The sequence below is a fragment of the Oncorhynchus mykiss genome, chromosome 4 (genome assembly GCF_057628025.1).
Source record: "Oncorhynchus mykiss isolate SJ-2025 chromosome 4, ASM5762802v1, whole genome shotgun sequence".
NCBI classification, from domain to species: domain Eukaryota; kingdom Metazoa; phylum Chordata; class Actinopteri; order Salmoniformes; family Salmonidae; genus Oncorhynchus; species Oncorhynchus mykiss.
Genome location: NC_143025.1, coordinates 42,795,622 through 42,821,915, shown reverse-complemented (window position 1 = coordinate 42,821,915; position 26,294 = coordinate 42,795,622). Strand labels below are relative to the sequence as shown.

Here is a 26,294-nt window from a genome sequence, read left to right as displayed (position 1 = left end):
TGTTCCGCCGGCGGCGTTTCCTCCCTTCGATTTCTATTTGGGGGGCGAAAACACATCACTTTGTTCCATCAGTTTATGTTTTTTTTTTTCTTCAAAACTGCTCTCCCTGTTCGGCCGAAATGAATTTGAGCGAAGAGAGAGAGACTCTGGGAAAGATTGGGTTACACGTCTGCGAGAGACAAAAGCGGCCGGTGGGAGGGGTCATGACAGTTGGCAGTGGTTTGGAGAGAACTCGATACCATAATTTAGACCCTCCATAAACACACTGAATCAGAGACAGATTTACTCTGTGATATATGGCTCTGGGAACAGCGGCACCTTTCCACAAAGCAGACCTTTCCCTGTAACATGAAATGCATGCTTTTATGATTACGTGCAATGTGTTTATGGTTGCTTACACAAACCTATGGAACGTATTTAGTTGAACGTAACAGCACGGACTGTGTAGATGAACTGTCATGAATTAGAAACAAGAGCAGCTATTGACTGTCTAGTCTGAAAGATTGTGATGTAATCAACTCTATTTAGAAATAACATGTTAGAGTTAGTAGGGTAAGGGTGTGTGTGTGTGTGTGTGTGTGTGTGTGTGTGTGTGTGTGTGTGTGTGTGTTCACCTTGTTCATATATATCCTGTTTCGACCCTCAGACTTAGCAAAAGATGACCTAGCGAAAGAGTAGCTTAGTGAGATTATTTCCTGACGCTCCAGCAGAAATCAAGCCTTTTCCAATCAGACAGCCAATAGTCAGCAGACAGCACAGCACAGCAGCAGCATGCAACTACAAACGGTTAGCTCATCTTCTCTCTCTCTCTCTCTCTCTCTCTCTCTCTCGCTCTCTTTCTTTCTCTCACTCACCATATTACCTCATCTTCTCCCTATGTATTTGTCTCTGTCTCTCCCTCCCCACCCTCCACCCCACTCTCTCTGATCCTGCCTCCCAGTGGAGAGTAAGGGGAGCTGGGGTGAGGTGTGTGGAGGCGGAGAGGCTCAGAAGGTTCATTTGTGGACTGAGATTCACACCGAAAGCTATTGATTGGAGCAGCAGGAGAGACAGGGGTGGGGGTTGAGTTGTAAGTGTTTCCGCTCCTCTGATTCATATATGATAGATTACTATGTGTGGGTGTGATGTGTGATGGAGGTTGTCAGAAAGGTTGGACACGGAGGTGTGGTGGGGGGGGGGGGGGGTTACTGCTACCGCCAAAGTGATTACTGATAATATCACCTGGATAATTGACCTAAAATGGCTTCCTAATCACTCCCAGTTGCATTGTGTCTACAGCCAAAATGACTCTGAGGGAATTCCTCAACTAGGCCATCAGAGAGCCATTGAGGATCTATTTGTTTTCTTACCTGATTCATTGATGGAGTCACTCTCTCTCCTCCGGAACTGCCTATTGTCCTCCCAACTCGCTATTACTACAGGCAGATGATGCATGACTATGTATGGAGGGGGATGATTGAGTGGAGGAGATGCAGAGATGGAGGAGCTCAATCAGATGTTTCTAGGATTTGAAGATGACTAACTTCTTCTTAAGTACACTGTAGTCATCCCTTTGTTCTGCAAGTGAGTTTATGATGAAGGTAACATATCCCTCCTCGTCTGCCCAACTCCTGCCCCCCCCCCCTCCCATACACCTCTCTGTTTGGCTCCTAGGCCTCAGCTGCTGCAACAAGTCTTAATGGAATAGAGTGGTACTTAGTGCTCTCTTTTTCTCTCTCTCTCTCCCTCCCCCTAACTCTAACTCTAACCTCCCGATCCCCAATATTTTCTGCTTTAATCTTAGCATTGATGTTGAGTGCCTCCCCCCCTTTCCCTCCCTCCTAGACTTAGGTAATTTCCTGTCTGGCTGACTCACAGCAGTCACACCTCTGAATGGAGGGCGTGTTATGAAAGAGTGGATGGAAGGAGCGCTAAAGAAAAGCGTGTGGTATGTCAGATCTGTGTCCATACTAGTCCACGTTGGCCTCAGCCTCTCTTTATCTCCCCCTCTCTCTCTTTTATACACACACACATACACCGCCCTTCCACAGACACACACGCAGACAAGTATCTCTCTCATCTGCTCGTTGTCCCTTTCGTCTGTCTAATCGTGTGACAATCTTGAAATTTGCAGATGCACACAGGCAGGGTCCATTTGCCCAGAACTGAGCTGGCAGAGTTCCTTTCCTGTCTAGTCCCTACCCAGTAGCCGTAGTGTTAGCTACATCAGCTGCCTGAGTCAGGGCACTGCTGCCCTCTCTGGGAGTATCACTCTGCGCTATTGACCAGAGCTCCAGGCTAAGGGCCATCCGTCACAGTCTGCCCAGGGAAAGGCTCACGTCCGGGGGTCGGGTATCACAGACAGCCTGGGTCAGGAAGACCGGCGCTGAAACTTTTGATCCCAGGCCAAAGAACGCTCCATGAGTCCGGATTCGGTTCCAGTTTATTAAGTCACCCGTTCAGTAAATAGTACGGTCTGGGACATCTGAGTTCCACCTGGTGAGAATACGCCATCCAGTACCTAGCAGGGGGTTGATATAAAGCATGAGGTTAATGTGGCGTCGACAGAGAGGTGGACTTCTCCATTCATTGATTACACCCAGTAGTTTAGCATCCAGCTACAGAAGATGTTGTGAGACCATGCTGCCCTGCATTAGTTACACTATTTATTACTCTCTCCCCCCCACAAAATACATGACATCAGCTGTGTGTGTTCTACTCAGAGAGAAGCAGTAATTCTAACAAGAGCAGCCAATAGCCTCTTTAATCTAGCATCAGTCTCTGGTCGTATGAACTACAGCGTACAGATACCAAGTGTTTGTGTTTCCTGGGTTTGTATAAATCCTGCTTTATTCGTGCTCCTTTCCCACTTGGCATTAACAAGCCCAAACAACAAATGTACAAGTACTGTAAATACCCATGGAAACGCAGCGATGCCTGTAACCAAACACTGCCTGCGGCGGCGAGGGCTCCCTAAGCCCTAGAGTGTGTGTGACCCGCTCTTTTCCACCACCGCTGGGTTCTGCCCCTGTCTAGGCCCAGTGTGTGTGGGTGAGTGTGTATGTGTGAGAGCTATAGGTGTTGTGTTGCAGGAGCTGTGGGCAGCAGCATATGGGTTAGTGTTTGATTGGGTCTGTTTTTCAGGTCGTCATTGCGAGCAAGGAACGTGACTTGCCATAGGGGCTCTTTTTGGAGCACAGTGGGGTTGTCAGGCGGGCTGGAAAGTGTACGTACCCCTGATGGGAGGCTGGCACAGGGAGAGAGCCTCCCTCCTACCGCCTTTCCCCCCCACCCACCACCCTTACACTACTTCATCCTCCACTCACATACCACTGGCACCCTGCTCTGCCTCCTCATCTGGGATGGATTTAGCAGAGAAAAGGATGGCGAGAGGGAGAGATGTAGAGAGGGGGGAATAGGGAAGAGATAGGGAGGGGGCCTGATGCTTGATGAGAGAGGGGGAGAAGTAGAAATTGAAAGATGATATCCACCCCTCACCCTCTCGGTGACTTCCTCGTGTTACCATGGCAACATAAGTCGACTGACAGATTGAGGCAGTGAAGAAATGGTTGATCTAGCTGGTATTGGATCAGTGATGGATTATATGTACGTATAGCCCGTAAGGATCTGCACGTATTGCATTGCATTGGGGTTGCTGATTCAGAGTGCTGTCACAGGTTCCGTTTTTTAAAATTGTTGTTCCCTTGGGTTACCGCTGGAGGGCACCCTTGCCTCGTGTTCTAGTTTCCAGATTACCCTAATTATTACTTATTGGTTTCACCTGGTTTTGATTACCTTCTCTATTCACCTGGTTGCCTTGCTATTTAGGTTCCTCTGTTGCTTGTATCTGTGCTTAGGTCTTATGTTTTGTTTAGTGCACTCTTGTGCTGTTGCTTTGTTTTTGTCAAGACTTTAAGTAAAGAGCTGAATTTACCTTTACCTCTGCTTGCTGTGTTTCTTTGCGACTGGGTTCGAGTTCGTACAAGCATCATTGTAACAGGAGATCTAAGCCAACAATGGACCCAGCAGAGATTTTTCAGTCGTCTGAGGAACATGCTGAACTCCACCATTTACCATGGAACTGTGATTGGCCGCCATGAGGCGTGGCTGCAGGCATTGTCGGATGATTTAAGAACTCTTGTGCCCACTCTTCACTCAGCCTTTCTGAACGGACTCAGCGAAGTTCTCAAGGATGAACTGGCTTCCCGGGACAACCCTGACACTCTAGATGAGCTCATCGTTCTGGCCATCCGGATTGATCCGGACATTCAGGAGGCTAAACGCATTCAATCCCTGACCAGCTCGTTGGGCTCTTTTCTTCACTCGGTTCAGATTCACAGTATCTTACCGCCAGGGTTCTAAGAACGTGAAGCTGGATGCCCTGTCTCGCCAGTTCCTCAGCTCCAGTGAGGATCGGCCACTTGGATCCATCATCGCCAAGTCGCTCATCCTCGCGCTGGTGTCCTGGGGTATAGAGACTGTAGTGAGGGAGGCATAAGGTAGGGGGGCAGTTCCTGATAAGTTGAGGGACTATCGTGTGCAGTTATATACTATTTGTTAATGCTACATTTGAAGTTAATTAGCTCAATTAAAATATTTTATTCTCTGTACTGCACCCATTCAAGCATACATACTCATGTGACCGACCAGAGAAATATAGAGAAATGGTTACTTGTATAGTGGAGTATTTTGTTTAGACATGTTGCTAGCTTGCTAAACAATTAACCATTATCCCAACTCATACCATTACTACCCTGCATGAATCTGCAGGTACTTAACCAACCAGGTTCAATGTTAGCTAGTTAGCTTACATTAGGCTATAACTAGCAATGCAAATGGCTCTGAGATTCGAATAATATTACAACACAGATCAGTAACTCTGATCACTCTTAGCTATGATGTGGGCGTGCCCCAAGGGTCAATACTGGGGCCCCTCCTGTTCAGCCTGTACATTAATTATCTGCCTTCTGTCTGTACTGGGTCTGAAGTTCAAATGTATGCAGATGATACAGTGATATATGTGCATGAAAAGAGCAAACAAGCTGCACAAGAACTCACTACTGTAATGGTCCAGGTTAGAAAGTGGCTCAGTGACTCGTGTTTGCATCTCAATGTGAAAAAAACTGTCTGCATGTTCTTCACAAAGAGGGCAACAGATGCTACTGAGCCAGATGTCTACGTCAGGGGAGAAGTTCCAGGTGGTATCTGATTTTAAGTACATTGGCATCATACTTGATTCCAACCTCTCTTTTAAAAAGCATGTAAAAAAGGTAATTCAAATAACCAAATTCAACCTAGCTAATTTCCGATTTATACAAAATTGTTTGCCTACAGAGGTAGCAAAACTGTACTTCAAATCTATGATACTCCCCCACTTAACATACTGCTTGATTAGTTGGGCCCAAGCTTGCTGTACAACATTTAAAACCTATTCAGTCTGTCTACAAACAGTCTCTCAAAGTGCTTGATAGGAAGCCCAATAGCCATCATCACTGTTACATCCTCAGAAAGCATGAGCTCCTGAGTTGGGAAAATCTTGTGCAATACACCGACGCATGTCTTGTATTCAACATCCTAAATGGCCTGGATCCCCCTCCACTCAGAAAAAAACAGAAAACCCAAACATTGATTTATGTTTATATCCCTTGATATAAACAGCTTGATTTATATCCCTTGTAGATAATCTACAAACAGAACAGTGGCATTTATGCTTGTCAGCCCAATTTTTATACGCATAATTATGAGCCTTGCGTTGTAAGATTGGAAAAATTGAAATAAACAGAAGCGGTGTCCCAGATTTTCTTTGAGTATTTTACATGGTTGTTAAACATTGATATTATTAACTGGTGTTTTTGTTAACAGTGTGAGAACAGTAGCACACATTTCCTTTTGCATATTATTGCAGATATATTGGCAGTTGGAAAAATCCACATCAGACTGTATAACTAATTTAATGATGAGGATTTGGAGTGAAAAGTGTTTGTTACTTCAGTATCCTCTCTTCCAGTGCTGTGTGGTCTGACTTTATTTGGTTCATATTCAGGGGGTTGTGTCATTCTACTTTTAGTGTTGGCCCTCCAGAATGACATCTTAGAACTAATTTAATAGGATGGACAAACTCAACGAGCTAGTTTTACATGGCTCAGTTGGTTGAGCATGATGCTTGCAACACCAAAGTTTGCGGGTTTGATTCCTGCTGCGCCCGATTTGGATAAAAGTGTCTGCTAAATCGCACACACATATATATATATTAGTGTTTCCATTCACTCAGGTGAACAGAAAATGAGAATGAAGCTATAGCAAAGCAGAGTTACAGCCATAACTTTACTTCCTCTAAGGTCCCTTTCCCCTTCCCTCTACTTCTCCTTCCTCCCAAGCTCTTCTGTGGTTAGTTCTTGGTCTCTTGTTGCACATTCAGTTTGACAACAACATCCTAATTAAAGCACCATGGAAATGCGCAGCACGCAGCCCGGCTCTGCTTGGCGAGGGACGTCACCGCTGGAAAATGTTAATGAGCTGTGGCTGGTGTGACGTAGGAACCTTTCACTACCCGGATATTTATCTGCACGTCTTTAATCCAGTCTGATTGTAATAATGGATGGTCAGATACACCCCGATAATATAAACCAGTGGGGTACAATTTAGAAGTTGGTACGGGAGTCTGGAAAATGTCTGGATGTGCTTTTTTTTCTCCTGATGTGCTAGAGCCACTAGACTATGAGCGGACGTTAGAAAGAGAAAGTAGTGAGAGTGAGAGAATAGGGATGATTTAATTTCACATCCAGCTCGTTTGGTAATAAATGCAATGATTTCTTCTGAATGAGACCTAATTGGGTTGTAATCGGTTATGGGTGTACTGTTGTTCTCTCCAGCTCTGCCGTAGCCTATCCAGTATGCTGGAATACTTTGTGTTTTTTAAATGTTTTATTGAACCTTTATTTAACTAGGCAAGTGAATTAAGAACAAATTCTTATTTAAAATGACGGCGTAGGAACAGTGGGTTAACTGCCTTGTTCAGGGACAGAACGACAGATTTTTACCTCGTCAGCTTGGGGATTATACATAGCAACCTTTCGGGTTACTGGCTCAACGCTCTAACCACTAGGCTAGCTGCTACCTGCCGCCTACCTGGACTGGACTGGGGTTCTCTACCTATTCAGTGTTTCCCAACTCCAGTCCTCTAGTACCCACAACAGTAAACATTTTCACTGTAGCCCTGACAAACACACCTCAATCTACTTGTCAGCTAATCATCAAGCCCTCGATGAGTTGAATGAGGTAAGTTTGTCCAGGGGTAAAACACACATGTGTACTGTTGGCGGTACTCCAGGACTGGAGTTGGGGAAACACTGACCGATATGATGGAATACAGTGGTACCACTGGCGATGATCATTCTCTGACCTGTTTGTGTCTCAGCTACTCAGTCACTGGCCTGGCCTAGCCATTGCAGTCTTGTTTGGTTAAGGTTTGTGTCTGCTAAATGGCATATATATATATATATATATATATATATATATATATATATATATATATATATATATATATATATATATATATATACAGTACCAGTCAAAAGTTTGGACACACCTACTCATTCAAGGGTTTTTCTTTATTTTTTACTATTTTCTACATTGTAGAAAAATAGGGAAGACATCAAAACTATGAAATAACACATATGGAATCATGTAGTAACCAAAAAAGTATTCAACAAATGAAAATATATTTTTGATTTTAAATTAATCAAAGTAGCCACACTTTGCCTTTATGTCAGCTTTATACACTCTTGGCATTCTCTCAACGAGCTTCATAAGGAATGCTTTTCCAACAGGCTTGAAGGAGTTCCCACAATTGCTGAGCACTTGTTGGCTGCTTTTCCTTCACCCTGTGGTCTAACTCATCCCAAACCATCTCAATTGGGTTGAGGTCGGGTGACTGTGGAGGCCAGGTCATCTGATGCAGCACTCCATCACTCTTACTTCTTGGTCAAATAGCCCTTACACAGCCTGGAGGTGTGTTTTGGGTCATTGTCCTGTTTAAAAACCAGATGGGATGGCACATCACTGCAGAATGCTGTGGTAGCCATGCTGGTTAAGTGTGCCTTGAATTCTAAGTAAATCACTGATAGTGTCACCAGAAAAGCAACCACGCATCATCACACCTCCTCCTCCTCCATGCTTCACAGTGGGAACTACACATGCGGAGATCATCTGTTCACTTACTCTGCGTCTCACACAGACACGGCGGTTGAACCAAAATTCTCAAATTTGGACTCATCAGACCAAAGGACAGATTTCCACCGGTCTAATGTCCATTGCTTGTGTTTCTTGGCCCAAGCAAGTCTCTTCTTGTTATTGGTGTCATTTAGTAGTGGTTTCTTTGCAGCAATTCGACCATGAAGCGGTGATTCACGCAGTCTCCACTGAACAGTTGATGTTGAGATGTGTCTGTTACTTGAACTCTGTGAAGCATTTATTTGATCTGCATTTCACTGCCAATTTCTGAGGCAGTGAACTGTAGCAGAGGTAACTCTGGGTTTTCCTTTCCTGTGGCGGTCCGCATAAGTGCTAGTTTCATCATAGCGCTTGATGTTTTTTTTCTGACTGCACCTGAAGAAACTTTAGAAATTTGTCAGACTGACTGTCATTTCTCTTTGCTTGTCACACCACAACTGATTGGCTCAAACTCATTAAGAAGGAAGAAATTCCACAAATGAACTATAAACAAGGCACACCTGTTAATTGAAATGTATTCCAGGTGACTACCTCATGAGGCTGGTTGAAAGAATGCCAAGAGTGTGCAAAGCTGTCATCAAGGCAAATATAAAATGTATTTAGATTTGTTTAACACTTTTTTTTGGTTACTACATGATTCCATATGTAGTATTTCATAGTTTTGATGTCTTCACTATTATTCTACAATGTAGAAAATAGTAAAAATAAAGAAAACCCTTGAATGGGTAGGTGTGTCCAAACTCTTGACTGGTACTGTATATATCAGTGTTTCCACTCACTCGGGTGAACAGAGCAGGAGAGTGGAGCTATAGCACCTCCTTATGGTCATAAAGCATGTAGTCACTCCGTAGTGTTGATATTCATATCTCAAATGCTTCATTGGAGATATACATGCACGTACAGAGTTGTTTCAGTATTTATGGTTCCAGTTCAACTTGTTTAGGTGCTTTGCCTTTTCTGCCTGTATGTCTACTGGTATGAGGTGGAGTGTTGGGAGTTCTTGGAAGCAGCTGTTGTGCCTAGCTCAGCGAGGGTTAGGGCACTAACCATCAACTTGTCTCCTAGATCAACACAGTATGTGATCTCAAACTAGTTAGCAACCTATTTCTTTCCATTACAGTTCCAGATCAAATTGAAGGCTACTGCCCAAGTGTAATCGCATACAGTATGTTTTCCCTATCAGCTACAGTAGCAGCACACCACTTGTGTCTGTGGTCTGTCTGTGCCACTCTCCAGCCCATGTCAGATCCTGGGATAACTTCCCAGTGTTAAAAAAAGAAACTCTGACACAACTCTTTATCAACACCCCCCCTCCCCCCACTGCCCATGCCACCCCCCACAGCCCCTCCTCAATGTTGAAAAACGAGGAGGCAGCTCTCCACTCCGGTTGTGATTGTCATTCACTTCATTCTTGATTGTGTGTTGGACATCAGTGTTGTTGTTCTACAATTAGACAGCAACTACTATTCTACTGATAGATTTTGAATTATTGTTGTTTATGTTAATACGTTTTTATTCAGTGCTGCTTTAGGATTCAGGACTGAATGGGGTCTCTGTTGCCGCCTGTGAAAAACATGGCACCATGTCTAACAGTTTCCGCGGTTACCACACTATTTCTCAGCACCTGAAAGACCTGAAGAAGGAGAACTTCAGCCTGAAGCTGCGGATCTACTTCCTTGAGGAGAGGATCCAGCAGAAATACGAGGACAGCAGTAACGATGTCCACAAGAGGGTGAGTCTCACTGGGGCACTGAGGGACAGGGGAGAGGGGGTAGGAGCAGGGATGTTGTCCACAAGAGGGTGAGTCTCACTGGGGCACTGAGGGACAGAGGAGAGGGGGTAGGAGCAGGGATGTTGTCCACAAGAGGGTGAGTCTCACTGGGGCACTGAGGGACAGAGGAGAGGGGGTAGGAGCAGTGGCGATTTCCACAAGAGGGTGAGTCTCACGGGGGCACTGAGAGACAGGGGAGAGGGGGTTGGAGCAGGGATGATGTCCACAAGAGGGTCCTACTGCGACACGGAGGGGTGGAGGAGAGGGGTGCAGGAGGGGACAGGGGAAAGGAATTGGGAAGGAGGCCATTTGTTGCAATTTTACAATTTCACTGGCTGTGTCGCAGCAGTTTCATGTGCTGCTTCTGTTGTGTGTGTGTGTGTGTGTGACAGAGAAAGAGGGTGAGTGAGTTTTGGTCTTTGCTGCATGCTCTAGGTTCATCATACAGTTGAAGTCGGAAGTTTACATACACTTAGGTTGGAGTCATTAAAACTAGTTTTTCAACCACTCCACAAATTTCTTGTTAACAAACTGTAGTTTTGGCAAGTCGGTTAGGACATCTACTTTGTGCATGTCACAAGTAATTTTTTCCAACAATTGTATCACAATTCCAATGGGTCAGAAGTTTACATACACACTAAGTTGACTGTGCCTTTAAACAGCTTGGAAAATTCCAGAAAATTATGTCATGGCTTTAGAAGCTTCTGATAGGCTAATTTACATCATTTGAGTCAATTGGAGGTGTACCTGTGTATGTATTTCAAGGTCTACCTTCAAACTCAGTGCCTGTGCTTGACATCATGGAAAATCTAAAGAAATCAGCCAAGACCTCAGAAAATAAATTGTAGACCTTCACAAGTCTGGTTCATCCTTGGGAGCAATTTCCAAACGGCCGAAGGTACCATGTTCATCTGTACAAATAACAGTACGCAAGTATAAACACCATGGGACCACGCAGCCGTCATACTGCTCAAGAAGGAGACGCGTTCTGTCTCTTAGAGATGAACGTACTTTAGTGCGAAAGTGCAAATAAATCCCAGAACAACAGCAAATGACCTTGTGAAGATGCTGGAGGAAATAGGTACAAAAGTATCTACATCCATAGTAAAACAAGTCCTATATCGAAATAACCTGAAAAGTCGCTCAGCAAGGATGAAGCCACTGCTCCATAACCACCATAAAAAAGCCAGACTACGGTTTGCAACTGCACATGGGGACAAAGATTGTACTTTTTGGAGAAATGTCCTCTGGTCTGATAAAATAAAAATCGAACTGTTCGGCCATAATGACCATCGTTATGTTTGGTGGAAAAGGGGGGAGGCGTGTAAGCCGAAAAACACCATCCCAACCATGAAGCACGGGGGTGGCAGCATCATGTTGTGGTGGTGCTTTACTGCAGGATGGACTGGTGCTCTTCACAAAATAGATGGCATCATGAGGGTGGAAATTGATGTGGATATATTGAAGCAACATCTCAAGACATCAGTCAGGAAGATATAGGTATAAGGTGTATATAAATTTCCAACTACAACTGTACTAGAAAATGCATAGGCTTTTTAACTCTAGATGATGGGGTCATGCTAGTCACGTCGTTGAATGAATGAATACTGTAATCACGATTAACAGTAAAATCCCAGGCCCAAGTATCTCCTATGGTAGTTTGCAGTACACACTGTAGTTCGTAGCTCTCTTCCTGTTGATTGTTTGATTGATTGCTGCAGGTCCCAGCATATGATGATAACTACATCTGACAGCAGGTCTCAGACCTGTCTCTGAATGTTAACAGAACCTGTCAATCACACAGCCCTGTCAGTATGTTTATGTAACCATAAAACGCTGCTTTTCATTGCTGACCAGCAGATGTCACTAAATGTGCATTGAGTTAAAAGCTCTGAGTAAATAACCGTTTTTTGGCACAATTTGGCGAAAGCCCCAAAGTCTTTAGAAAACCTCGGTTTCCCATCACTACCTAACGCGCTAGTCAGTCTTCTTCTTCTTCTATGGTATCATGCCGGTCCGCAAACAAACGTTCGAGGAAGGGGTAAAATAAAATGTTATCCACAAAAATGAATTGTCAACTAAAATCTTCCCACTCCTTCAGTCATTCTATAATTCCAACTTCCCTAATCAGGCTCTGGGGCCTGAGAGCCTGGGACCGCTTGAGACAGTACTCCAATGAGCTCTTCAGATGTGAAATCTTTTAATCCCAGATATCATTTAGCTGCAGAAACAATTCTGTACATTTTTCTTCGTTTCAACTTGAGCAGTACCATGTACCACCATTGCTATAAAAGAGTCAAAAACCACCTTCTTTACATCAAGCATTTCTGGATCCTGTTAGCAGTACTCATGCTGAGTACTCATGTGTAGGCTGACAGGCATTCACTACCATTGGACATTCAGAGATACTCAATCTTTCTACCCTTTTGACAGCTTCCACATAGGAGACTCTCTGAACTGCTCCGATTTTGGCAATCTCAGTCTCTTTCACCCTAATCGGGCATTCCAAGGACTTCACTTCATGGTCTCCACTACAGTTACAGCACTTTGCTCCTTCGCCATTTTCTTCTGCTACACATTCACCTTCATAGTGGTTTGCCCCCCCACACATATCCCACACCTTGGCTTCTCACTTCGACAGACAATACATTGTAAAGGCCTGTATATAGACACTTTGATAGGGCAGTGTACGCACCCCAGCTGCACACTGATAGGGAGAGACTCCACATAAAAAAAAAACACAAGAACAGACAAACTCTTCTCCTTCATGCCTTTTATCACATAAGCATCGACCACTCCAGCCGTGTTTTTTTAACAGAGCAGTGGCGACTTCTTTCGAAACTCCTTAAATGACAACCTTGACAGGTAGATCAGGGACGGACAACTGGTGCCCACTCCCCCCCTTTTTGTAGGCCCGCGGATCAATTTCCCCACGATGAACTCTTACTGTTGAGAGATAGAGTAGAGGAATACACAAGGTGCAATTTCGAAATGTGGTTGTGCATCAGCAGTTTTTTTTATCTTGTTATGTCAGTCACTGACAGTAAATCAATTAGCCCATGTCAGCTAACATTTCTTTGATTGTTAAGTTAGTCTAGCCAGCTATCTAAATTTGTAGTAATCAGGGTTGAATTGGTCACTCTCACTCAGATATCATATTAAAAACTGCAAACATTTCTCTCCACCCTATGGAATAATGTATAGAATTGCATTAGATTAGCTGTAAGCACTAATCCTTAGCACTACCAATTTCACTTTACTTAAAGAGTTCTTCAAAAGTTTTTGATGGATTCACCAAGGCATATATCTGTTTTCTATAAATCGTACTCCTACCAGATACGATAGTCCATTCGTCCTTGTTTCCACCGCCATCAGATTTTTGTTCACCATCCGCTTCTTCCATTCGTTCGCGTCCATCCACTTCCCATAGTCCTCCATTCCGGAAACCGTCATGACTCCAGAAGTCTGTCTTCTTCTTTTTTGAGATTGGGTTGGTGGATCGCACCCAACTTTTAAGGTGCGTACACTTCCACCTGCTGTACTGAATTGTGAGGCCAGTCACGGCCTACCTACATGTTCCTCTTAAGAAAGTGAAATAGAGCCCTAGACACTACTTCCCTTCCCTTTCCTCCCCACGACACCACCCCAACCCTGTCCAGCCTCTCTAACCCTTTCACACAATCTCCCCATCTACGTCATACAGTTCACAAAATATCAACACGTGCACCAACGTTTCCTCCACTAAACACTCATCACACAGACCTGTTTCATGTCTCCCTATCATCCACAATGTGGCATTCAAACCTGTGTGCCCAAACCATAGTCTACTCCACCCAATTTCCTCTCTCCTACATCCCAGACTACCAACCCTTTTTCCCTTAACTGACGGGTGCATGCGATTAAAATTGCATCCCACTCCCTTTGCCAAAGATCGAGCCCTTTTGCCCGGATCAAGGACTTGACTTCCTTGCGGCCCAGCGGGACCTGAATATCTACCAGCTCTCTCCTCACTGTACTCTTAGCCACCACATCAGCCTTCTCATTACCTTCCACACCCACACGGGTGGGAACCCAGCAAAAGCTTTCCACCACTCTCATCCTCTCCAATTCCATTAGTGCCAAGAGTGTGCAAAGCTGTCATCAAGGCAAAAGGTTGGCTATTTGAAGAATCTCAAATATAAAATATACACATTTTTGGTTACCACGTGATTCCATATGTGTTCTTTCATTGTTTTGATGTCTTCACTATTTTTTTACAATATAGAAAATAGTAAAAAATAACGATAAACCCTTGAATGAGTAGATGTTCTAAAACTTTTGACTGGTAGTGTACATGTACATATTACCTCAATTACCTCGACTAACTGGTGCCCCCGCACATTGACTCTGTACCGGTACCCCGTGTATATAGCCTCGCTACTGTTATTTTATTGTTGCTCCTTAATTATTTGTTATTTTTATTAAAACATTTTTTTTACTTCAGTTTATTCTAGTAAATACTTTAACACTTTTTTTTTTCTTCTTAAAACTGCATTGTTGGTTAAGGGCTTGTAAAGGAAGCATTTCATTGTAAGGTCTACTACACCTGTTGTATTTGGCGCATGTGACAAATACAATTTGATTTGATTACTCCTTTCTATGCGCACCAAAATTACGACCAGTTTCTCTAAATTGCCCTGTGAAAGCCTTCCACTGTAAGAACTTATTTTATAATTTAGCTAGTCATGTAGGCAATAGATCAAACTTTCAATTGATGCCCACCTGCCCAGATAGTGATTTTTGTAACGGCACGATTTTGGGATTGCGTAAAACAACAACAGTAAGTGTGCTTTCTCTAGTTCCTCAACGCCACAGCTAGGAGAGCTCCAAAAAAAATCATCTTATAGTTGAAGACACTTCTTTGAGTCATAAAAGTGCACTGAAATGATTTAGGTACTGGGCACACTTTGTAGAGGTGTGTGGCCACTTGGAGACATTAGTTAGTCCTCTTACTCAAACCCTTGTAATTGTTTTGTCTCATGTTGCATCTGCCCCACACTTTCCAGGAATATTCTTATCATGTTACTAAATGTATCCAGATATATTTTTGAATTGGTTAACAAAAAAAATGCGCCGAAATGTACAGTTAATGTTTAGATTCAGTCTTGTGATCTGTCGTGTCCTCAACTCTGGTCTAATCATTTCCCCATAATCTTCAACGTGTTTTTCATATTTCTTATGTAAAAAAAAAACACATTTCAATTTAGCCATATCGATATAGGCCCACGATAAAGGGTTAACACACACATTGTAATCCCAAAACTCATAAATAATCATCAATCCCAATTACTTGTACTTGCTGACAAGATCTAATTATATGTCAGGACCACAGGAGAAACTTAGGTGAATGAGGCACTGCTGAACTCCTATAGTGTACTACCTTAGTTTTGTCTACATTGATTCTACATTGATATTCAGCTTTGATTGTTCACACCAGTTAAAAAAAACTTTATTTTTTATTTTTTTATGTATTGAAGCTCATCTTCAGGTTCAGAGATCAATACAATGTCATCTGCATATAAAATAATTGTTTAGACAGACACCTTTTCCTAGCGCTTTGATTGTTTAGACAGACACCTTTTCCTAGCGCTTTGATTGTTTAGACAGACACCTTTTCCTAGCGCTTTGATGACCAGAGTGAGATCATTAATATACATTGAGAACGGAATGGGTGATAATGCAACCCTGTTTCATACTAATGTCAACGGGAAATCAGTCAGTCAGGCGGCCATTGACTTGAACACAACATTTCACATCGTCGTACATGGAGATGAGCCATTTCAGGATGTTACCATTTAAACCAACTGGCCCCAACTTGTCCCATAACATATTTCTGTCAATGTGCTCAAAGGATTTAGAGAAATCTATGAAAGAACAGATGGTTTATTTTTCTTCCCTCCCTTGAATCTATGTTTGTGGTTTAAGGTGGGGATGTGGTCCGGGCAGCTTTCTTTTGTTCTGAAAACATTTAGCTCATCTGCTCTGATATTGTTGGTTTTGGCTCAGTAAGAAATGCAGTTCAACAGAACACAACAAAATAGTTTATACACAGCAGTTCATGGGGACCCTTTTGTCTCCTGACTTGGGCGTAGGGTTGATGACGCCGTATTTCCACATGTCCAGAACAAAGCAATAACCAAAGAGCTTGTACAGTTCTGGCCTTACAATTTTTCATAACTTCAGCAGGTAACCCATCATAGCCGTATGCTTTACCATTCTTAGTCGGATGCTTTACCATTCTTAGTCGTATGCTTTACCATTCTTAGTCGTATGCTTTACCATTCTTAGTTGTATGCTTTACCATTCTTAGTCGTATGCTTTACCATTCTTAGTCATATGCTTTACCATTCTTAGCCGTATGCTTTACCATTCTTAGTCGTATGCTTTACCATTCTTAGTCGTATGCTTTACCATTCTTAGTCGTATACTTTACCATTCTTAGTCATATGCTTTACCATTCTTAGCCGTATGCTTTACCATTCTTAGTCGTATGCTTTACCATTCTTAGTCGTATGCTTTACCATTCTTAGTCGTATGCTTTACCATTCTTAGCCGTATGCTTTACCATTCTTAGTCGTATGCTTTACCATTCTTAGTCGAATGCTTTACCATTCTTAGCAGACTCACTAATTGGCTTTTTTAAAGGAGAGACAATGTGCCTTGAGCCACTAACACTGTCCTGGGGCTTTGTTGTACTGTAATGGGCTGTTTGGAACAGACTGGCAAAGTCATTTCTCCGTATGTCTAGTACAGTGTGCTTATGATTGCAAGTTTCCTTTGAGCCCTAGGACTTCCCAGGGGATTAACTGTCGGCGTTCACTAGACACACCAAGTTTGTTAACATGTTGCCAAAAAGCCTTTGGGTCAGATGTCTCTAGTTCTTGAATGTTCTCCTGTTGATGCCGCCATTGGTGTCATTTCCACAGTAAGGTGAGCTCATTTGACCACCAGGCCTTTTATTTTATTTTTTACCTTCCTTCTCTTATTAGACCTGCCAGGCTTAATCTCAATGTCCCTGTGGGGGATCTGGTCCCCCATCTCCTGCTTTACTGTATCACAGAATGGAGTATAGACAGAGTCCACAGTCTGCTGATTAGCAACTGTGGCCTCCAGCTGGGCAACACAGTCATTCAATGCTGCTTCACATACATTACTTGTCATAAAATGCTCTGGAATACTGGACAGGTTGAATTTGGTGATGGTAGAACCTTCCATGTCTCATTGGACAGTGGGATGGGGGGGTGAATGCTGGAACTGGGAGAGCCAGCTCCAGTTAGAGAGTGGAAAGGAGAGCAGACAGATGGGGCTTTCTGGCATTATAAGGCATGGGACCCTACGGCGTTCACAGAGCGCTTTGTACACCAAACTCCCAGGGCCCTCACCTCCTCCCTGTAGGCTGTCTCATCATTGTTGGTAATCAGGCCTACTACTGTTGTGTCATCTGCAAACTTGATGATTGAGTTGGAGGCGTGCGTGGCCACACAGTCATGGGTGAGCAGGGAGTGCAGGAGGGTGCTAAGCACGCACCCTTGTGAGGCCCTTGTGCTGAGGATCAGAGAAGTGGAGGTGTTGTTTCCTACCTTCATCACCTGGGGGCGGCCTGTCAGGAAGTCCAGGACCCAGTTGCACAGGGCGGGGTTCAGATCCAGGGTCGCGAGCTTAATGATGAGCTTGGAGGGTACTATGATGAACAGCATTCTTACATAGGTATTCCTCTTGTCCAGATCGGATAGGGCAGTGTGCAGTGTGATGGCGATTGCTGAAGGGGGTGGATTGGGGGTTGGGGAGAACTAGTGCTCATATCCCTCTCTTCTATTTAGAAACCTGCTTCACTCTCAAATCCCACATATATGGGTCGGCAGGTGTACTTGGGGAGACACTCATTTTGCATACTGTATTATGAAGCTTATCTGAGTCAATTCATGCCTCATACACATCATTTACAGTTACATTATTATTACTATTATATTGAAATTGAACATGCATCTAATGAACATGCACAGCAAAAACGTTTCTATGTTACATATTATTGATCTGTGGTGTGATGTTACCTTTTGTTTTTATGCAGAACATTGAATTGAAGGTAGAGGTGGAGAGCTTGAAGCAGGAGCTCCAGGAGAAACAGGAGATTCTGGACAAGGCCCCGTGAGTATACTTCCATGGCTTGTATTGTCACAGTGTCCTTGCACAGACAAATACCACAATACAGCCTACTCACTTCACAGTTTATCTCTATATTCAGACTAAGTTCTCATACCCCCTTTACAGACCTTCTGTACTGTATACAAGGAGTCGGCAACAGCCCACAAGTGATAAAAAAAAAGAAAGAAGAAGTTTGTGGTAAAAAAAGACTGTAAAATCATTAGGAATTCAGCTAAAAATGTAATTTAGGAAATCTGTTTCCAGGTATTCTCACGAATAAAAAATAAATGTGATTGTGTCTCAATGTAATCAAGTTACAGATGTAGGATGTTAATTTGATCACTATTTTGTTGCTGAGTATGAAATGCAAACTTGTAGTGTATTTAAGGTTTAAAATGCTTCTAATTTTCACTTGATTTTCCCTAATGAAAAATGTATCAACCTATAATGTATCAACCTATTCAAAAAAAATCCATGAATTATAATGCACATAATATTTAACAGTGCATTCAGAAAGTATTCAGACCCCTTGGCTTTTTTCACATTTTGTTACGTTATAGCATTATTCTAAAATTGATTCAATAAAGAAATGTCCTCATCAATCTACAGTCGTGGCCAAAAGTTTTGAGAATGACACAAATATAAATGTTCACAAAGTCTGCTGCCTCGGTTTGTATGATGGCAATTTGCATATATTCCAGAATGTTATGAAGAGTGATCAGATGAATTGCAATTAATTGCAAAGTCCCTCTTTGCCATGCAAATGAACTGAATCCCCCCAAAAACATTTCCACTGCATTTCAGCCCTGCCACAAAAGGACCAGCCGACATCATGTCAGGGATTCTCTCGTTAACACAGGTGTGAGTGTTGATGAGGACAAGGCTGGAGATCACTCTGTCATGCTGATTGAGTTCGAATAACTGACTGGAAGCTTCAAAAGGAGGGTGGTGCTTGGAATCATTGTTCTTCCTCTGTCATCCATGGTTAGCTGCAAGGAAACACGTGCCGCAATCATTGCTTTGCACAAAAAGGACTTCACAGGCAAGGATATTGCTGCCAGCAAGATTGCACCTAAATCAACCATTTATCGGATCGTCAAGAACTTCAAGGAGAGCAGTTCAATTGTTGTGAAGGAGGCTTCAGGGCGCCCAAGAAAGTCCAGCAAGCGCCAGGACCGCCTCCTAAAGTTGATTCAGCTGCGGGATCGGGGCACCACCAGTACAGAGCTTGCTCAGGAATGGCAGCAGGCAGGTGTGAGTGCATCTGCACGCACAGTGAGGCGAAGACTTTTGGAGGATGGCCTGGTGTCAAGAAGGGCAGCAAAGAAGCCACTTCTCTCCAGGAAAAACATCAGGGACAGACTGATATTCTGCAAAAGGTACAGGGATTGGAATGCTGAGGACTGGGGTAAAGTCATTTTCTCTGATGAATCCCCTTTCCGATTGTTTGGGGCATCTGGAAAAAAGCTTGTCTGGAAAAGACAAGGTCAGCGCTACCTTCAGTCCTGTGTCATGCCAACAGTAAAGCATCCTGAGACCATTCATGTGTGAGGTTGCTTCTCAGCCAAGGGAGTGGGCTTACTCACAATTTTGCCTAAGAACACAGTCATGAATAAAGAATGGTACCAACACATCCTCCGAGAGCAACTTCTCCCAACCATCCAGGAACAGTTTGGTGACGAACAATGCCTTTTCCAGCATGATGGAGAACCTTTCCTTAAGGCATGGCCAGGAACCTCCCAAGACCTTAATCCCATTGGGAACTTGTGGTCAATCCTCAAGAGGCGGGTGGACAAACAAAAACCCACAAATTCTGACAAACTCCAAGCATTGATTATGCAAGAATGGGCTGCCATCAGTGTGGCCCAGAAGTTAATTGACAGCATGCCAGGGCTGATTGAAAAAGAAGGGTCAACACTGAAAATGACTCAATAAAAGCCATTGACACTTATGAAATTATTGTAATTATACTTCAGTATTCCAAAGTAACATCTGACAAAAATATCTAAAGACACTGAAGCAGCAAACTTTGTGGAAATTAATATTTGTGTCATTCTCAAAACGTTTGGCCACGACTGTACACACAATGCCCCTTACTGACACATAAAAATATATATATTTTTAACCTTATTTAAATACAGTACCAGTAAAGAGTGTGCTGTCACCAAGGCAAAGGGTGGCTAATTTGAAGAATATAAAATATATTTTGTTAATTGAAATTGCATTCCAGTTGACTACCTCATGAAGCTGGTTGAAAGAATGCCAAGAGTGTGCAAAGCTGTCATCAAGGCAAATATAAACTGTATTTTGATTAACAATTTTTTGGGTTATTACATGATTCCATATATGTTCTTTCATAGTTTTGATGTATTCACTATTATTCTACAATGTAGTAAAAATAAAGAAAAACCCTTGAATGAGTAGGTGTGTCTAAACTTTTGACTGGTACTGTAAGTATTCAGACCCTTTGCTTTGAGACTCGAAATTGAACTCTCTGGTCTTATCAAACCAAGATTGAACTCTTTGGCCTGAATACCAAGCCTCATATCTGGTGAATAACTGTCACCATCCCTAAGATGAAGCATGGTGGTGGCAGCATCATGCTGTGGAGATGTTTTTCAGCGACAGGGATTGGGAGACTAGTTAGGATCGAGGGAAAGATGAAGGGAGCAAAGTACAGAGAGATCCTTGATGAAAACCTGCTCCAGAGCTCTCAGGACCTCAGTCTGGGGCGAAGGCTCACCTTCCCACAGGACAACGACCCTAAGCACACAGCCAAGACAATGCAGGACTGGCTTCGTCACAAGTCTCTGAATGTCCTTGAGTGGCCCATCCAGAGCCCCGACTTGAACCCGATTGAACATCTCTGGAGAGACCTGAAGCTGTGCAGAGAGGCTCCCTATCCAACCTGAGAGATCTGCAGAGAAGAATGGGAGAAACTCCCCAAATACAGGTTTGCCAAGCTTGTAGCGTCATACCCAAGACTCTAAGCTCTAATCACTGCCAAAGGTGCTTCAACAAAGTTCTGAGTAAAGGGTCTGAGTACTTTTGTAAATGTGATATTTCAGTTTTAGATTTTTAATACATTTGCAAGCATTTCTAAAAACATGTTTTTGCTTTGTTATTGTAGCTTATTGTGTGTTGAAAGATGAGAAACATTTTTGCAGTGTAGAAATTATTCTAATTATGTTGGGCCCCGACCATCCGCTCCGACAAAAATCTGCCCTAGTTGCCTACCCCTGCTGTATACCCTCTCCAATCAACCCCTCTCCGAACATCACACTCTCACCTTAAAGTAGAACTTTCCCACTTTCATCACCTTTCTAGACTTACTCATTGTAAAACAGTAATTCCTTCATTAGTATGGCTTAATGGATGTATTATTTTACTTGTACTAAACCCCATGGCGCCCCCCTACTAGCACTGACCTTGCTGACAACCACATATCAGTCGTAGTAAGTACATTTCCCCCCAATAAAGTAGTTATCTTAAGATAAACTGTAAGTCACTCTGGATAAGAGCAACTGCTAAATGAGTGAAATGTAATGTACTAGCCCTTCTGTTTTGTTGTTCTCAAGAGTAATAATGTAACACGACTTGACACAAGAACAATAATGTAACACAACTATCTACATATGCAGGACCTTAATTTGAGCCCGTTTGCTACAGCATAATCCTACAGCATCAGGAAATGGGAATTATTACGTGGGAATTATAATTAATGGACATTTTTGTTGGGGTTGATACATTTTTCGTAAGGGAACACCATGTCTGTAATTTCAAAGTGGAAATTACAAACTTCGGAAGCATTTTAAACCTCAAATACACGACACGTTTGACTTTTCCTGTATTGCAGGAAGGTTCTTCATGGCGATCAAATTAAGATCCTACATCTGTACCAATCAGCACCTGATTTGATACACGAATCAGCCTGTGAACAAATAATTATGTTAATTAATCAGCACTGTATACAGAGAAGTAATGACTTAATAAATCAGTTAGTGCTTCGTCAAGACAGAGTATGGGTACAGGGTCAGTCCCTCTAGACCCTGGTTGACCTGTTGTGGTTCAACAAGGGTGCCAGGGCCAAGTGGTGCTCTCCCGGATTCATAAATAAACAGCTAGCTCTGTGATTGTCGTTAGAGTTCTAAAAAATACTATGACATATAGAGGGCCACAGGGGACCAGCAGTTAGAGCGACACTCTCTTGAGAGAAGCGGCCCTGGGCTAACTCTAATGGTACTGTTAGGTGGTGAGTGACAAGCAGTGATGGGTGCTCGCTGTAATAGTGAGAACTGTCAGAGGGCCACAATAAATGTCAGAGGGCCACAATAAATGAGAGAGAAATTATGCTTTTTTGCCTAGTTAGATGTAGAGAGCAGGGGCCAAGCCTCAGTCCATGGCTTACTGTTTATCATACATTATCACTCTCCAGGGAGAGAGCTTGTTGGCTTTTAAACTTTGGAACAGTCGATACATAGACTCCAGCAAACGACTAACCCTGCAGTACAACAGTTAAAGCGTCTACAGAACCATGTATCATGTTTTATTTACGTATGTTTTGTAAATAGAGTTAAAAAATATATATATATTTTACCTTTATTTAACTAGGCAAGTCAGTTAAGAACAAATTCTTATTTTCAATGACAGCCTAGGAACAGTGGGTTTAACTGCCTGTTCAGGGGCAGAGCGACAGATTTGTACCTTGTTAGCCCGGTTACTAGTCCAATGCTCTAACCACTAGGCTACCCTGCCGCCCCAGTTACAGGATGTGATATTCTCATTCTGCACTGTATCATACTCAAGCCTTGTCGACGTGTTCATGTGCTCTGATAGGACGGCGGCGGAGAGACTGACCAATCAGAATGAGGAGGAGCTGCAGCGTCACTGTGAGGAGCGGCAGCAGGAGATCAGCCACATTCAGGAGATCCTCGAGACCAAGGTCGAGCTGCTGCAGGAGGTCACACGCGCACACACACACCACACACACACTAATGCAGGTGGTCACACAGTTTTGACAGAAACTAGTATTATTCCAATGTTGATGATTCCAATACACTTTGTTTCTGTGCTCAGTTTCAAATGCTGTGGTTACATTTGGAACATACACTGACACTCCTGATGCATTGTGTTGTCAGGAGGCCCAGTTAGCGCGGGGCGATGCTGAGAAGATGGCCTATCTAGCAGAGGCTGAGTCCCAGTGCTGCTTGGCCCTGGAGAGAGAGATGATGATGAAGATGGAGGAGGAAGAGGAGAAGTGTGAGGGCGGGTCACTGGGATCCAGGCTGCAGCAGGGGGCCCTGGCAAAGAAGGACAGGTTAGCAGGAGGACAGGTGCTGATCGAGGTGTGACTGGCATGTCAGTGTGTTGTTTCTCTCAGAATGTGTGAATTTAATGCCAGATCAGAGTTTAATGGCCGGTCAGGGTTCCATGGCCGCAGGCAGAACAGCAGAAACTGGGTCTGCAGCACGACCAGGTGGACTCGGGACGGGGACAGCCAGGGGTCATCAGGCCAGGTAGTCCTGAGACATGGTCCTAGCACTCAGGTCCTCTGGGAGGGGAGAGAGACAGAGAGATGGGAGAATTAGAGGGAGCATATCTAAGATCACACAGGACACCAGATAAGACAGGAGAATTACACCAGATACAGACTGACCTTAGCTCCCCGGCACATAGAATATTGCAGCATAGATACAGGAGAATGAGACAGGGGGGATCGGAAGTTACTCCCGGACAGGGACAAAAAAGCAGGATATAACCCCACCCGCTTTGGCAAGGCACAGCCCCCACACCACTAAACGGATATCAACAGGCCGCTAATTTACTACCCTGAGACAAGGCCGAGTGTAGCCCACGAAGTCACATTTCAGGCTTCAAACATAAAGATATAAAACTGTATTTTTTTGTGAAGAATCAACAACAAGTGGGACACAATCATGAAGTGGAATGACATTTATTGGATATTTCAAACTTTTTTAACAAATCAAAAACTGAAAAATTGGGCGTGCAAAATTATTCAGTCCCTTTACTTTGAGTGCAGCAAACTCTCTCCAGAAGTTCAGTGAGGATCTCTGAATGATCCAATGTTGACCTAAATGACTAATGATGATAAATACAATCCACCTGTGTGTAATCAAGTCTCCGTATAAATGCACCTGCACTGTGATAGTCTCAGAGGTCCGTTAAAAGCGCAGAGAGCATCATGAAGAACAAGGAACACACCAGGCAGGTCCGAGATACTGTTGTGAAGAAGTTTAAAGCCGGATTTGGATACAAAAAGATTTCCCAAGCTTTAAACATCCCAAGGAGCACTGTGCAAGTGATAATATTTAAATGGAAGGAGTATCAGACCACTGCAAATCTACCAAGACCTGGCCGTCCCTCTAAACTTTCAGCTCATACAAGGAGAAGACTGATCAGAGATGCAGCCAAGAGGCCCATGATCACTCTGGATGAACTGCAGAGATCTACAGCTGAGGTGGGAGACTCTGTCCATAGGACAACAATCAGTCGTATATTGCACAAATCTGGCCTTTATGGAAGAGTGGCAAGAAGAAAACCATTTCTTAAAGATATCCATAAAAAGTGTTTAAAGTTTGCCACAAGCCACCTGGGAGACACACCAAACATGTGGAAGAAGGTGCTCTGGTCAGATGAAACCAAAATTGAACTTTTTGGCAACAATGCAAAACGTTATGTTTGGCGTAAAAGCAACACAGCTCATCACCCTGAACACACTATCCCCACTGTCAAACATGGTGGAGGCAGCATCATGGTTTGGGCCTGCTTTTCTTCAGCAGGGACAGGGAAGATGGTTAAAATTGATGGGAAGATGGATGGAGCCAAATACAGGACCATTCTGGAAGAAAACCTGATGGAGTCTGCAAAAGACCTGAGACTGGGACGGAGATTTGTCTTCCAACAAGACAATGATCCAAAACATAAAGCAAAATCTACAATGGAATGGTGCAATAATAAACATATCCAGGTGTTAGAATGGCCAAGTCAAAGTCCAGACCTGAATCCAATCGAGAATCTGTGGAAAGAACTGAAAACTGCTGTTCACAAATGCTCTCCATCCAACCTCACTGAGCTCGAGCTGTTTTGCAAGGAGGAATGGGAAAAAATGTCAGTCTCTCGATGTGCAAAACTGATAGAGACATACCCCAAGCGACTTACAGCTGTAATCGCAGCAAAAGGTGGCGCTACAAAGTATTAACTTAAGGGGGCTGAATAATTTTGCACGCCCAATTTTTCAGTTTTTGATTTGTTAAAAAAGTTTGAAATATCCAATAAATGTCGTTCCACTTCATGATTGTGTCCCACTTGTTGTTGATTCTTCACAAAAAAATACAGTTTTATATCTTTATGTTTGAAGCCTGAAATGTGGCAAAAGGTCGCAAAGTTCAAGGGGGCCGAATACTTTCGCAAGGCACTGTACATACTGTCCTCTACTGAAAGACTGGTATGGGTCACAGATATCAGTCCAAGAGGTGTTGCAGAGCTTGTTTCATTTGGAATTTCAGCCCAACAGTTATAACATGTACAAGCCTTGTTTATCACAGTTTTAGTGGTTAAATTCAGTCAAGCCTATACTTTCCACTCTCTCTCCCTCTCGCTCTCTCAATTCAATTCAAACGGCTTTATTGGCATAGGAAACGTATGTTTACATTGCCAAATGCAAGTGAAATAGTTAAAGAAAAGTGAAATAAAGAATCAGAAAGGAACATTAAAATGACACTCACAAACGTTTTAAAAGAATAGAGACATTTCAAACGTTATATTATGGCTATGAACAGCGTCGTAACAATGTGCAAATATAATATAATATAATATAATATATATTTATATATATAATATAAATATGGCTTGTATTTACTTTATTTGTGCTTCACTGTTTGCCCTTTTGTGGCAACAGGTCACAAATCTTGCTGCTGTCTTTCTCTCTGCCTCTCTCACTTTCTTGCCCTCCCTCGCTCTCCCTCAGAGTAATAGAGGACCTGACTGAGGAGAGGAGGTTGCTGAGACACCGGGTCGGAGAGCTGGAGGTCAGAGTTCACGACCTCATGACTTCCCTCCAGAAGAAAGACAGGGATGCAGAGGTAAATGAATGTCCAGTTTTTTTTTACAT

The 26,294-nt window shown here is 43.2% G+C and overlaps 1 protein-coding gene and 1 long non-coding RNA gene across 12 annotated transcripts in view; one reads left to right on the top strand and one right to left on the bottom strand.

The window, feature by feature from the left end:
- Positions 1-26,294, bottom strand: part of LOC149984020 (uncharacterized) — a 468,468-nt gene that overhangs the window by 125,696 nt on the left and 316,478 nt on the right. The window lies entirely within an intron of this gene.
- Positions 1-26,294, top strand: part of pde4dip (phosphodiesterase 4D interacting protein) — a 119,530-nt gene that overhangs the window by 31,325 nt on the left and 61,911 nt on the right. For 7 of the 11 annotated variants that reach the window (XM_090232060.1, XM_090232058.1, XM_036968458.2 and 4 more), the window contains exons 4-8: positions 9,833-9,943; positions 18,090-18,166; positions 23,000-23,123; positions 23,302-23,480; positions 26,151-26,265. In XM_090232060.1, coding sequence (XP_090088186.1) covers positions 9,833-9,943; positions 18,090-18,166; positions 23,000-23,123; positions 23,302-23,480; positions 26,151-26,265 — 606 coding nt within the window. The remainder of the gene's footprint in view (positions 1-9,832; positions 9,944-18,089; positions 18,167-22,999; positions 23,124-23,301; positions 23,481-26,150; positions 26,266-26,294) is intronic. The other 4 variants (XM_090232061.1, XM_036968460.2, XM_090232054.1 and 1 more) reach the window with 1 other exon arrangement.